The sequence below is a fragment of the Jaculus jaculus genome, chromosome 11, assembly GCF_020740685.1.
Source record: "Jaculus jaculus isolate mJacJac1 chromosome 11, mJacJac1.mat.Y.cur, whole genome shotgun sequence".
Lineage (NCBI taxonomy): Eukaryota > Metazoa > Chordata > Mammalia > Rodentia > Dipodidae > Jaculus > Jaculus jaculus.
The window spans coordinates 74,780,147-74,795,224 of record NC_059112.1 but is presented as its reverse complement, the minus strand read 5'-3'; the positions used below and the strand labels follow the sequence as shown (position 1 = coordinate 74,795,224).

At 31.5% G+C, this 15,078-nt stretch overlaps 1 protein-coding gene across 1 annotated transcript in view; it reads left to right on the top strand.

The window, feature by feature from the left end:
* Positions 1 to 15,078, top strand: part of Si (sucrase-isomaltase) — a 112,015-nt gene that overhangs the window by 87,647 nt on the left and 9,290 nt on the right. The window contains exons 34-42 of the mRNA XM_045161822.1: positions 118 to 234; positions 2,211 to 2,298; positions 3,277 to 3,415; positions 8,615 to 8,748; positions 9,715 to 9,749; positions 9,837 to 9,953; positions 12,333 to 12,481; positions 14,720 to 14,804; positions 14,880 to 14,936. Coding sequence (XP_045017757.1) covers positions 118 to 234; positions 2,211 to 2,298; positions 3,277 to 3,415; positions 8,615 to 8,748; positions 9,715 to 9,749; positions 9,837 to 9,953; positions 12,333 to 12,481; positions 14,720 to 14,804; positions 14,880 to 14,936 — 921 coding nt within the window. The remainder of the gene's footprint in view (positions 1 to 117; positions 235 to 2,210; positions 2,299 to 3,276; positions 3,416 to 8,614; positions 8,749 to 9,714; positions 9,750 to 9,836; positions 9,954 to 12,332; positions 12,482 to 14,719; positions 14,805 to 14,879; positions 14,937 to 15,078) is intronic.

The window sequence follows — 15,078 nt, the reverse complement described above, 5'->3', positions numbered from 1 at the left end:
AGAGAGAGTCATGAAGACCTAAGGCCCTAATAAATTTGTATTCATTATCATTTACCTATGGTTTGTGAATCTAACAAAACCTTGTCTTTCATGTAGTATGTTTTCTTGTTTTTACAGGCTTCTCGAGCTCATGTAGCTTTCCCTGACTTCTTCAGGAATGCCACAGCAGAGTGGTGGGCAAGGGAAATTATGGATTTCTATGATTACCAAATGAAGTTTGATGGCTTGTGGATTGTAAGTAAACTTTGAAACATTACTTATGTAGTAATTACATAAAATTCTTAATTGACTTTCATAATGTTAATATAACATTCTTTTAAAAAAGTATTTATTTGTTAGAAATAGAGACAATGAAAGGGAGAGAGAGAGAGAGACTGAGAGAGAGTGAGAATGGTCATGCCAGGCCCTCTAGATATTGCAAACAAACTCCAGATGCATGTGCTACCATGTTCATCACCTAATATGGGACCTAGAGAATCAAACCAGGGTTCTTAGGCTTTGAAGGCATGTGCCTTAACCGCTAAACCATTTCTCAAGCCCAATATTACATTTGTAATGAAAATTAAACTCATACAAAATTCTTCTAAAATATAATTTTAACAATTTTACATGCATGAATGCTATCTCTTGGGCATTTCTGACTTGGTCAAGAAACCAAAGTAGGTCATTGTTGAGTTCTTAAAAATGTATTGACCATTATTAGATCATTTTTTTTCAATGTAGGGAAAACTAACTTAAATATTATCCCTTGTTTAAATATAAAAGTCTCTTAGAAATATCTCTCAATTCTCTCATTTTAGATCAACATTTAAAATGTTAATTGTTTTATAAGTGTAGTTTTGAAATAGTTTAGATGATGTACATTTCTACAAGTAGTATACAGTTTTACACATGTTTGTCCTGATTTCTGAAGTGAAATGGCTTAATCTTTTTGTTTTTGACATAAATATATTTACTTATTTGTATTTTTAATTTAAGGAAAATTTTATGCAGATGATGATATGTGCAAGCATGGAAGGATATAATTCTTAAATTTCATAAATAAAATGCATAAATTTCAGTCTTGAAAAATAATAAGGCCATAAGTATAGTTAATATACAAATTTCTGAACCATGAGGCTCTCTGAATAGATTTCTGACAATGATAACCTGTTCATTGAAGATGACTTATTCTCAGGGAGAGGAAACCACCATTTAATGCTAGGTAGATCACTGTCTGTTTCTATATAATGACTGAGACTCTAACATATGTGCTCAACACAGCTACTTGTTGAAGCTCTCTGTAATTTTAAGATATTAAACTTTAACATATAATAACAGTTGCTACCAAGTTAATGTATGGAGGTGTGTAGCAGACAGCTTCAGGTTCACTGAGATGAACTTCCAGACCAGGCACAGTTACGGAAAAAGGGATTTATTGAAGCTTACAGATCCAGGGGAAGTCCCATAATGGCAGAAGAAGCTGGCTTGCTTTCACAGGTCCATGAAGAGAGTGAGAGGCCACAAGCCCAAAAGCCAAAAGCCACACAGAACAGCACACTTCAGGAACTCCAGCTAGACACACTTTGCGTATCTTTAGATTGAAATCTCAAACCCACCACACTTAAATGATCTGCCTAGTGACATTGCCCCTGGCCAGGTGGTTGCAGATACAAACTAAAAACTAATAAAACACTGAATATACTGAGGCCATCTACTTAAACTTCCACAAGGTATAAGAGAAGAAAGGGATAAGGTGCATACAACCATAATTCAAGGTATTTCTTGGAAATATAAATTTAATTCACTTTTATATGTATACAGAGAAATATATAGCATTTTATAGTTCACAAAAGAGGCATATATTATAATTTTTTTAATGCTGAGCTAAATTAAACTATTTGATGTTAAACTTTGTGGTGCCAGTGAGATTCTTTATATTTTTGGAATACAGATTAAGCACAATGTTAAAACAAATTTATCTTCAATCCAAAACTTTAAGATTTTCTTTGTTTGTTTGTTTTAAGATAGAACCTCATTCTGTGGATCAGGCTGGCCTAGAATTTTCTAGTTCCTATATAAACCAGGCTGGCCTCAAATTATCAGTATTTTGCTTCAATATATACATTATTGAGATCACAGTTGTGATCCACAGTATTCTAGGCTTCCAACTTAATCTTGTGAACATACATGTTGTTAAATGTTTTAAAATCTTTCATTCTCTCCTTAAGGATATGAATGAACCATCAAGTTTTGTAAATGGAACGACTACAAATAAATGCAGAGATGATAAATACAACTTCCCACCTTATTTACCAGGTGCAGTAACCCTGCCTTACCTCTAATAAATAACTTTGGGCATATCATTTGTTCCTAGCTACCTCATGCTGCAGTGAATAGATTCATACTCAAAAGTTTCAACCACTACCCTACAATGGCCCATGCAATGTGCTACCTCCAAGAATATTATTTAACATTATTTAAAGAAAATATTAAATACATTTTCTTTTGGTATCCACAACTTCAATTTTGTATGAAAATTTGCATTATGGTTGCTTAAGAACACTTCTAGATTAAAAAAAAAATCCATTTTGCTCTTTCAAAATGTTAATAGTGAGCCTTTAAGTGGGAAAAAAATGGAAGAAAAGTTTCATTAGTCTGCTCACTTTTGACTTGGTCTGTTAGGATATGAAGTCAAAGAAAATGTTGAGAAAATGTCAATAACTATGAGCAAGAAGGTTGCAATTAGATTCTTTTAATAAAATGTACTTAATCAGTATTTTTTACTTAATATATTAAATCGTATACATTTAGAAATTATCTTACTTTTTATATTTTTATAAATTCATGCTGATCATTTGTAACTACAAATCATTTTAAGTATTTGATTGTGGCATATACAAAATGCACCAATATTTAAAATTAATAATTATGTTGGTGTAATGTCTTTGTGAAAGAATATACCAGTATGTGTAATTTTATTCATCACAGAAGGAAAATTATGATTGATAATAATCTATTATATATCTCAAAATATTTTCAGGGGTAGTTTTTTAATATACTTACCATACAGAAATGATAAAAGTTTAAGGTGATGGATATTCTAATTATCCTGAATTAGCCACCGTTATATATATGCCTGAATGAAAATGTCCAATTGTGTTCATGAATATGAAAAAAATCAGCGATCTTAAATTAAATCTACAAATTTAAAATAAAAGAATATATAGTTATAAGCTACACTGTTTCATGAGGTTGTTCATACTTTGGCAATATACTTTCATTGATTTCCCTCAGATCTTACGAAAAGAACTGAGGGGTTACACTTCAGAACAATGTGCATGGAAACAGAACAAATTCTTAGTGATGGATCCTCAGTTCTGCACTATGATGTCCACAACCTATACGGATGGTCACAAGTAAAACCCACCCTTGAGTAAGCAATATTTTCAACTTTCCTTTTTCTGAGTCCTTTATGTCTTTATGGTTATGACTTTGATGCTACCTATTTGAAGAATTACATTGAGATCTTGTAGCCATTCCCTTTCTAAAAGGTTTTTGGAACTTCTTCATTCTTAAGATTTGGACAAAATTAATTTCTACCTATCTGTCTGCCATTCTATCTATCTGTCTGTCTATCTATCTAACTATCATCTACCTATCTATCCACCTACCTACATAGTTAGCTGACTATATACCTACATACCAATATATCATCACCAATTATCATTATATTTTTAGTGATTTTACAGTCTCATATTATTTCAACAAATCTAATTTTAATTTTGTTTTGTAGAGTACCTATCAGAGTGTTTAATGAGTACACAAATAAGTGAGTCAATAACATAGTGTGAACTTGGCTACATCTGCTATTTAAATTGAGGATTAGCAAACACAGCATACAAGACTGATACTGGGTTTTTCTTTCATGTTCACACTAGCCATCTGCATTCTAAATAAACCCCTAATGTGTGTCCATTAATGATGGAAAGCAAACTATTCTAACAGAATTAAAATCCTTATTAAAGCCCTTTATTAAAGCTCCCAGCTTTGCTGTAAATGTTGAACTCGTTATCCATGTATGACCGTAGAGCTGAGATACTAGTATGAATGAGGAATGTAGTTTCACTCTATGTAGCACAGCCTGGCTTCATCATTCTCTTTACTTAGCCTCATGAATGGTAGAATCTGATAATTTGCCTGAAGGTTTTTAATTGCTATTAAATTAAGCGGGATTTTCTATGGCATATATCTCTATATGTTTAAATTTCTCTAAAGTGGTATAAAGAGCATCTCAGTTTGAAAATTACTGTTCTAATAAATGAGTGAAGTAGGTACAAGAATGAAAACCAGTCTGAAGAGATGGTTTAGCAGTTAAAAGCCTTGTCTGAGAAGCCTAAGGACCCATGTTTGGTTCCCCAATATACATGTAAGCCAGATGAAAAGTGGCACATGCGTCTGAAGTTCCCTGGCTTGCCAATCCTCTCAACTTTTCATGTGCCTCTCTCTCCCTCTGTCTCCCTCAAAGAAGTAAAAAATAAGGATGAAAACCATTTGAAGTAAAAGGTATTAATAGAACTCCTATTAATATTACATAAATTAATATATTCTTACCTTCTTGCATCTAGCTCATTTAATTCAAAGTAGTTGGATTACATGAGAAATAATTACATGAATATGTGATTACAGGTTTGTTCACAAATAAGATATAGAGGCCCTATGTCATCTCAAAATGATTTTCAACAATGTATTTTCATAAAGCTAGTTATAAAATGTTTAAATGTAATATTAGGACACAATTAAGTCACTAAATTTCACTTTGCATAGAAATACAGATATTAGAAAACAGAGAATGATTAAAACAAATACTTATTGTCAACATGTCATTACTTACTTTTCTGTCATACTTAAGGTAAGATATTTTTAAAAATAACAAAATAATAAGAATTTACTGATGATCGTTGCCAAATATTACATGCTTTGAGATAAAAGTTGTAATAGGGGGCTGGAGAGATGGCTTAGCAGTTAAAGCACTTGCCTGCAAAGCCAAAGGATCTAGGTTTGAAATCAGATGCACAAGGTGTTGTCTGCATCTGGAGGTTGTTTGCAGGTCTAGTGGCACACCTGTTCTCTCTCTCTCTCCTACTGTGTCTCTTTCAAACAAACAAATAAATTAAATTAAATTAAATTAAAAAGTTGTAATAATAGAGAAACAGTGAAAAATATTTGTCACTACAAAGGGTCATAAATTAAACTTTGCAAACAACTATGCAGAATGAAAGATTATGTTATTATTATTATTATTTTTTTTTGGTAGACTTAGTGAACCAGTCATTTCTCCTTACATTTATTATGACTGTGTAAAAAGAGTCAAGGCAGATCGAAGGAATTTTTTAAATGTTGTTGATATATATGGGTGTTAAGGAAATTTAAAACTATTTTCAATATTAAATAAAATGATGAGGAAGAATTCAACAAAAACTTCTATAGAGTATCCTTTAATATAGGCTCAAATAAAATTACTTAACAGTTTAAATAATGGAGGTAAACTTAAATCTCCTGTTTTTTTGTATGGATATGTAGATTTTAAATTATTTTAAATTTTTGTGAAAAATTGTTGAACTTCCCTTCTGAAAATATATTCCAGTATTATATGTTTAAAAATCACGACAAATATAAAAGTGAACAAGAATTTATTTTATTTTATATTTAAACAGATTATAAAGAATGAAGATATTTTGAGTAAAATTATAAGAACTGTAAACAAAATGTTTTCCTTAACTTATCCAGGCCATAGCATTTTAATAATACTTTTCGATGCTTAAATTATCAGAAAATTTACCCCCAGTTAGTACTTACTTTGACTAGCATGAAACTAAACAGAAATTAAGTAAAATAAAATATTGAGTGGACTTTCAACTTGTGTATCACTTCAACAAATTGATAATAATCATTTAACTGAATACCACTGACATTCCATCCAAGGAGCATTGAGTCTTCAATTAATCTTTCTCTTAATATTTAAAATTCAGTATAATACTAGATCAAAGCTAGGATTCAAGCATAATAAGAGATGCATTCAAAATTATAACTCTTTTTTTTATTTAGAAACTTTGTATTGACACATCATGTGTGTACCATCATTTCCTCCCTTACTGTCCCCATTCTGCTGAGGGCCCTCCTACATGGGGTTATGAGTTATGAGTTGTGAGAGTAGCAGTTCATTATTGTGGGAATTGGGGGCAATGCCTCTGAATATTGCTTCCCACTTTGTGGCTCTTACAATTTTTCTACTCCATTTTCTACAAAATTCCCTAAGTCTTGGTGGGTGTATTTTAAATCTATTAAGTGTTGAGCTCTCAGTAGCTTCTGAACTTATGTTTTTAAACATTTTGAATATGCACAGTGTCAAAATTCTATGTTCAAATTTCAGAAAAATATTAAAGTGCTATATAAGTCTTCTATATCTTAATTTTCTGATCCCTTTATGGATTTTAGAAATTATAGAATATTTTTACTTGAGAAGACATAAATAAATAGTATTTCTTAAGATGTTTAGATTGTATTCTAGTATAAACTTTTGAAAATAAATTCTTCACTGTGATGTTCTTATAGACTGAAGTTATTAGCTACTTGGAAAATTATGTTGTTTTGCAATTCTGAATATTACTGAGGAAGCATGAGTACATTTTTGAGGTGGGATGATTATTTACTTTAAGAAATTGAAAATTTCTAGTATGAAAATAAGCTGTGTAGGCAAAAACAAAATATGGTGTAGCTTTAAATAGTATTGGAATGTTTCTTGGGTAAATTTTCTATTAGCTACCTCTTGGACATCAGAACAGATACTAAACACAGCTTACACATTAGTTTCTGAACAATAAAATTGAGTTAGATATTTACATGGCTTTGTTAAGCATGTGCTAACCTTTCAAGTTGTCTTGTTGTCTTCTTATTACATACTATTTCAAGTTAACATGTGATGCACTCAAACACACTGAAAATAATTTATATGAGAAATACTATTAATCCAATTTTAAAACTATGCCAGGTGTGGTGGCATGCACCTTTAATCCCAGCACTTGGGAGGAAGAGGTAGGAGGATCACCATGAGTTCTAGGCCACCCTGAGACTACACAGTGAATTCCAGGTCAGCCTGGGCCAGAGTGAGACCCTACCTCAAAAAACAAAACAAATAAATATATGAACAAATAAAACTAAGCTTACTTTTATCATATACTGATACATATATTTCAATATACATATATTTCAAGTTAAAATTAGCACCTTCCTGTTTTTATTATTTATTTATTTTGTTTTTTGAGGTACGGTATCATCATAGCCCAGGCTGACCTGGAATTCACTATGTAGTCTTAGGATGGCCCTGAATTCATGGCAATCCTCATACCTCTGCCTCTTCAGTGCTTGGCCATCTACTTTTAAGTCATATATAAATTTGTGATAGTAAGTATTATTATTTTGGAAAAGCATTCAATAAAATACTCTTGGTTTCTTAAAGATCTTTCTGTAAAATAAAATTCAAGAGAGAAGTGTAATTTATATTTTTTTCTCTCTTTGTGACACTAGTTTTATATTAAAAGTATTTCATACTATCTATACATAAGAGAAGAAATATTCAGAGTATGTTTATAAGTTAGTTGATCACCAGAAATGTAAACCTGTAAAGCTGACTGTATTAATCTAAAAGATCAGTGTGGACAACATGGCCTGTGCTATTACCAGACAAGTAATAGTGGTAATGAGGATACTTGAGAGTAAAGTACATCTGAGTGTGCATTTGGGATATTATCTCCTGAGAAATCTGCACCTCTTACTCATATTCATAAAGTAACTATACTTCTAACAGTGTTCTTTCATGTTTTATACACAACATACCACAGAAAGAGAGAGAGAGGTAAAGTGAAAATGAGAAATACAGGGAATAGAAATTAATACAGTATTACATTTTCTTAAAAGTAGAATTATGTTTTATTATAAATGGTATTAAAGCCACTCTCCAAATATGGAAAAAAGGAAGAGTTTATAATTGTCTTTGTGGAGTACATTCTCTGGATGAGCTCTGATTTAGGGTAAAATATCTGCATGAAGTAGGCTACTTACTTTTAATGACTCATTAAAATATTCATTTCTTTATGTTATTGTCTAAAACAGAAAAAATAAAGTATTTCCTTCACAATAATGTGTATATTAAGTATGCATAAGTTATTATTGTAAGAGTTGGAGTAGTCAAGTAACATACTGAATTAGAATAAAATGCTACATTTTATTAATTTACTGACTTGATGCTATTGATTGTTGGCTTAAGTTTCACTTGTTGAACAATTATATGAGTTCAAATACAAATATACATATATATATTAATTTCACTCTGGTAAATGTTAGAAGGGATGAAAAGTATACTGCATGCCTTTGAGGATTTTCCTGCATAGTGTGTAAATGTTCAGTTGTGAAGACCTGCCTATTACAAGATAGATATAAACATTGTAAACTAGACAGGTTGTCTCCTTGAAGTGGATATAAGAATAATTTTTTCAAAACCATCTCATTCAAAAATGAGATGGTTTTGAAAAAATTATTCTTATATCCACTCACAATACATCTTCACCTATATTAGTGCATTACGGAGGACAACTGGCAAAAGAGGAATTGTCATTTCTCGATCTACATACCCCACAGCAGGACGATGGGGAGGACACTGGCTGGGAGACAACTATGCAGACTGGAGCAATATGGATAAGTCAATCATTGGTATGTGACAATGGCCATCTTTGCCAATACATTTTGATGCATTTATAAAATATTATCTTTTCATGTGCTAGTTATTATACCTCATAAATCCTCAGAATTAAGACATTGCCATCCTAACATCTATAGCTAAGAAAGAATCTGGTAGATGTTATGTGCTAAAGTATATAAATCACTGGTAGATAATGGCAAATGAAGCATTTCAACTAAAAATTTCCTGATAGTAATTAAGTGGTAAATAAGATCATTTTCAAGAGAAAATAAGTACTTGAGTCTCTCTTGTCAAGACTTGAAAACTATTTACCAATGACAGATTAAATTAAAATAATGTTAAGTGCTATTTGTTTAACATTGCATTGAAAAAAACTACATTCATTATGTTTTCCTGTGCTGATCATTTCTTAGGGGATTTTACTGAATAAAATGAATTTATTTTGTTTTAGAAAGATATGTATTAGAATGTTTGCAGAAATGCCTTTTATTAGCAAAAATGAAATTGAGGAAGCCAGGAACACTATCTTCTGCCATTATAGGATTTTTTACATAGTTGTGCCCTCAATTTGTCATCTTGCAAGCATCATGGAAACTTATAGTTACTTCATTTTAATAATATTGTTAATACTACAAACTAAAACTATGGATGTTATAAGTATGAAATCAATATATAAATAAAATCAAGATATTTTACTATGAATACAGTTTGATATTAGGAATAACCTTCCTTAGTCAAAGTAAAATGTTAAAATATATTATAGATAATTTTCTAAGATGGGTGTGGTGGCATATGCCTTCAATCCCAGCACTCAGGAGGCAGAGGTAGGTGGATCGTCATGAATTTGAGTCCACCCTGAGGTTACATAGTGAATTCCAGGTCAGCCTGGACTACAGTGAAACACTACCTTGAAAAGACAACTAATAATAATAATGATAATAATAATAATAAATTTCTAATTGTTTTCATAATCTTAGGCATGATGGAATTTAATCTCTTTGGAATACCTTATGTAAGTAGATCCATTGCTTTCATATTTGTAAGCTGTAAATATTAAGAAACACACTATTAAAATTTAATGATATATGGTATATTTTAGGTTGGAGCAGATATCTGTGGGTTTTTCAACAATTCAGAATATCACCTCTGCGCTCGTTGGATGCAGCTTGGAGCATTTTACCCATATTCAAGAAATCACAATATTGCATTCACTAGAGTATGTAATTACCACCTTAACCTCTGTTCCTTTCCTCCCAGAAACATTAGAAGTTTTGCTGGCGTGGTTTTAATTGACTATAAACTCTTCATTTCTTTGAACATTTATAAAGAATATCTCAGTTCACTTCTTTCTAAGTTTTATTACTTGACATGTCACCAGGGTAAATGGCTTGGTAGCAGGAATACTTACTGTAATGGGTCAGTAGGATTTTTAAAGAATCAGTAAAAGTTCTGATTGTAGAGGGTCTTTCAAACTAGAATTGATTAAAAAAAAAAAAAAAAAAAAAAAAAAAAAAAAAAAAAAAAACAAAAAAACAAAACACCATCAGCTAAACCTAAAGGAATGCAAGTGAAAGTCATTGTAAGAGTGAGTGAACTGGGTAGACTTGAAAGCACATGTATGTAGAAATGAATGATTAACTGAGAAAGGATAAAAGGAAAAGAAAGTTATGAGAACCAGTTATGAGTTTCTGGGTAATGAGAATTTTCTAAACTTCATTGAATTATTTGGATGACATATTTTAAGTGGCATATGAAATAATCTAAAACATCACAGAGAATTATAAGCAGAGGCAATATCTTACTTGTTATTAACTTGTGGTAATGGTTTTCAATAAACCGTGCAGAGAAAAGATAAATTGGCCACACACCAGTCATTAAAGATGTAAGAGAGAGTCTTTGAAGATATGATCCAGACCTTTTAACAGAATTCAGACAGAGTTAATGATGAGCTGTGAAATCTTTGCACCACCAAAACTTCAGTTGAAATAAGACAAAAATAATTGTTTTTAAAAGTGCCAAAATACAAGGGAAGAAGCCAGATAGGACCATATTTTGATGCAATTTGAAAGGGAGGCCACAGGGACATGATTTTATAATTTAAGAATATATTGATTGGAATAGCAGGATATGAGTTAAGGAAAGCCTGAAAAGAGACTAAGTTTTAAAAAGATTCAAATTATACCCCTCAATATTTGTAGTATCTCTCCTAATGATATTTTATTGAAACAGTACAAACACACACAGCACACAGCATCTATCCTCTATCTATCTGTCTATCTGTCTGTCTATCTATCTATCTATCTATCTATCTATCTATCTATCTATCTATCTATCTAAATATCATCTATCTATCTATCATCTATCTGTCTGTCTAATCTATTGATCTACCTATCTATAAAACATACATACATACATACATACAGATTCTGAATGATGTCATCAGGTCTCAGATGAGGTGGTATTTGACCAAATATTCAGTGGAAGAAATAATCTAAATACATGGAGGATGCCATGTCAGGTAGAGGTAACATGAAAAGCCCTGAGATTGCAGAATGGCTCACATTTTTGAGGATAGATAAAATAGAGAAGGAGGAAAGTATAAAAGAAACTTTTATAAGTAAACAGAAAATAATTTAATTCTCAACTTGTTTAAAAATAAGTTAATGTATTTGAAGTGTTAATGTATTTGAAGTGTACATGAAATAGAAATACATCAACAAAATTAATTAAGTTGAAAAGCTATTAGGATCTTTGCCTCTTTTTCTTGTATTGACTATGAAAATATTAATAATATGAACACGAATCATTCTGGACATTTTTACTTTCAGGTATTTGTATTTTGTGAAACTCTATCTACCAATGACAAAACTCAGTAACTCAAAACCTCTTTTTCCCCAAATTCTAATAAAGTAGAAATCTATATAAACATTACACAATTCTAAGTTCTTTGCAATTATGTGGCAACTTTGTGTCCATGGTACAAATAAAAATATAAAATTGTGATTACCATCTATTATGTTTACCTGATAGTCAAAAATACATTTATAGATTATTTCTGCACTAATGTATTTCAGTGCTTTGAACTACAGTATGTGTATTACAAAACAGACTTCTATATGTTCTTTCATTTAAGATTGAATCACCTAATCATTTTGCATCATTCTCTTTTCTCCTCTCAAACTCACTTTATTTCTTATGAGGATGTATTTTGCAAGGGGTTTTCATGGTGAGCTCTATATGCCTCTCATAATTTCCAGCTACGTTTGTGTAGCACTTCATATCATTTCTTTCCTATGTTTCTCATCTCCCATATTTGTCATCTTCAAGATTATGGACTAGTCTGGATGTATGGCTACCTAAACTAAATCAAACCTTGGACTTAATTTATGTTTATCGTATTAAAATTAATACCATGTCTTCTTTTTTACTTTATAATATAAAATGGAAATATAGCATATTTTTGGTGAAAACACACATAAGTAAAATGGTTAATATAATTTATTGCTTTAATTCTATAAATAGGGTTAGGGAATATTTTAATATTGTTATTTAAAGAGATAATAACTCATGCTTATATAATTTTGTTTTGTTTCAGAGACAAGATCCTGTTTCCTGGAATGAAACTTTTGCTCAAATGTCAAAGGAAATTCTATCTATTAGATATACTTTACTACCTTATTTCTATACACAAATGCATGAAATCCATGCACATGGTGGCACAGTTATCAGACCCCTTTTGCATGAGTAAGTGTAAAATTTATTCTTTCCTTCCATGAAGTGATAATTTCAATTTACTGCAAAAAATATATTTTAAGTATTTTATTTATTTATTTGAGAGGGAGAGAAAGAGGCAGAGAGGGAGAATGGCATGCCAGGGCCTCTTAACCATTGCAAACAAACTACAGACACATACATCCCTGTGCATCTGGCTTACATGGGTCCTGGGGAATCTATCCTGGGCCTTTCGCTTTGCAGTCAAATGTCTTAACTGCTAAGTCATCTCTCCAGCTCATTGTATATGTATATGTGTATATGTGTGTGTGTATGTATGTGTGTGTATATATATATATATATATATGGGTTTTTTTAATTTATTTGAGAAAAAGAGGCAGAAAGAGAGAGAATAGTTACACCAGGGCCTCTTGCTGCTGTGAATGAACTCCAGACACATGCACCACCTTGTGCATCTAGCTTATGTGGATCCTGTGGAATTGAACTTGGGTCCTTTAGCTTTTAGGCAAGCACTTTAACGTCTAAGCCATCCCTCTAGCCCCATAAATATATTTTAATTGCACTAATTTCTCTGCATATGCTTATGTGTAAGTATGTATATGTTTGAGCATGCCAGGGTTTCTTGTAGCTTCAAATGAATGTGTGTCTAGCTTTACATGGGTGGCTATGGAATTGAACCCAGGCTGGCAAGCTTTGAAAGCAAGCACCTTTAGCTGCCAAGCCTTCTCTGTGGTCCCAATAATTTCCTATAGTGAAATATTTTACTCTTCCATTAATATGAATTTTGAGTCAATAAAACATTTACAAAAAATAATCTAACACCCTAATATAACTATCAAATGAAATATATTCTTAAATTATTAAAAAGCAAAAAACCTATTTCAAAAATACCTACACAATGCTAGGTATGATTCAAAATGCTTTAAATATCTTGTACTAAATACTTTTAAAAGTTTCTTAGAGAAAATAAATATTTTCTCCAATGATTTAATTGGCTGAGTTTAAATGCTTTGAAATAAACCACTTAAATATAATTGCCTGTTTGGAGAAGGCATCCTCTCTATCTGGTAATCTCAAACGTGGGCCCTAAAACAGCTTAAACTTTATCCTTAGAAGTTTGTTTTAGGTTTATTACCTCAAGCTCAAATCTATATATGAAAAAATCTTGCAAATTTAATTTCATGGAGAATCAATGCGAGTAACTTTGCTTATTTATTTGTTGACAACATCATATATGTATATCATGTATTCTGAACATGTTTACTTCCCATTACTTTTTTTTAATGTTGGGATGTTAGACACATTTCACTGTGCCTTGTTTTGTTTTCCTTTTTCTTTCTTTCTTTTTTTGTTTGTTTGCTGTCTCTGAAGGTGGGTCTCTTTGTGTACATCTGGACCTTACTTGTACTCATTGTGTAGCTCAAGCTGGCCTCCATCCTGTGCAGTTGCCCTTGCTCAGGTCCAACATTTTAGGATTATGGGTGTGGACTAAATGCTTAATTGTGAGTTTTTTTAAATTAAAAAATCCAACTTTCTTGCAATATAGGTATAAAGTTATAATTGTATTCCAGGATGGGTATTCATAATTGCTTCTTTCTAGTTTTCGGATTATCTGATAGGAACCATATGCCAGAATGATTAGTCATTATATTGGTTTTATAACCTTTAAACAATCCACTGTTGTTTTTTTTTTTTTTTTTTAGAATATTACTTTTGGTTCTACTCTTAAAGTACTGTAGTATTGTAATGCTGCACATTCCAATTGGTTTTTTTCTTCTTTTTCAATTTTTTTAAATTAATTATTTATTTATTTGAGAGCGACAGACACAGAGAGAAAGACAGATAGAGGGAGAGGGAGAGAATGGGCGCGCCAGGGCTTCCAGCCTCTGCAAACGAACTCCAGACACGTGCACCCCCTTGTGCATCTGGCTAACGTGGGACCTGGGGAACTGAGCCTCGAACCGGGGTCCTTAAGCATCACAGGCAAGCGCTTAACCACTATGCCATCTCTCCAGCCCCTTTTTCAATTTTTTACAATTCTTTTTTCTTATCATTTTTTTCTTTATTAAAGTAGAAAGTTGTACAAATGCATCATATGTTAGTACCACCATTTCCCTTCTCCCTGCCCCCATTCCACTGTGAACCCTCCTCAGTATATACTATGAAATTTAATTGGAATAAATATGTTACATTATTTATAAGAGATTACATTTTTTATTTAATTTAATTGTTTGTATGCTTTATTTCAAGGTTCTTCAATGACAAGACAACATGGGATATTTTTAAGCAGTTCCTGTGGGGACCAGCTTTAATGGTCACCCCTGCTCTTGATCCAGTAAGTCTTTTTATATATTTTGTTCACAAAATCCTATTTTAATGTGAGTTTAATGGCATTATCTTTGAATTTCAGTTTGTTACCAGTGTACATGGCTATGTTCCTGATGCTCGATGGTTTGACTATCATACAGTAAGTTTTTCTTTGGAATTGACTAAATAAAAATATGTAAAATTTGGAAGCCTCTATGTTAAGATAAATTATTTACATAGTTATTTTCCACTAAAGATGAGTACAAACTATTCCTTGTATATTATAGTTGACTAAAGTAAAA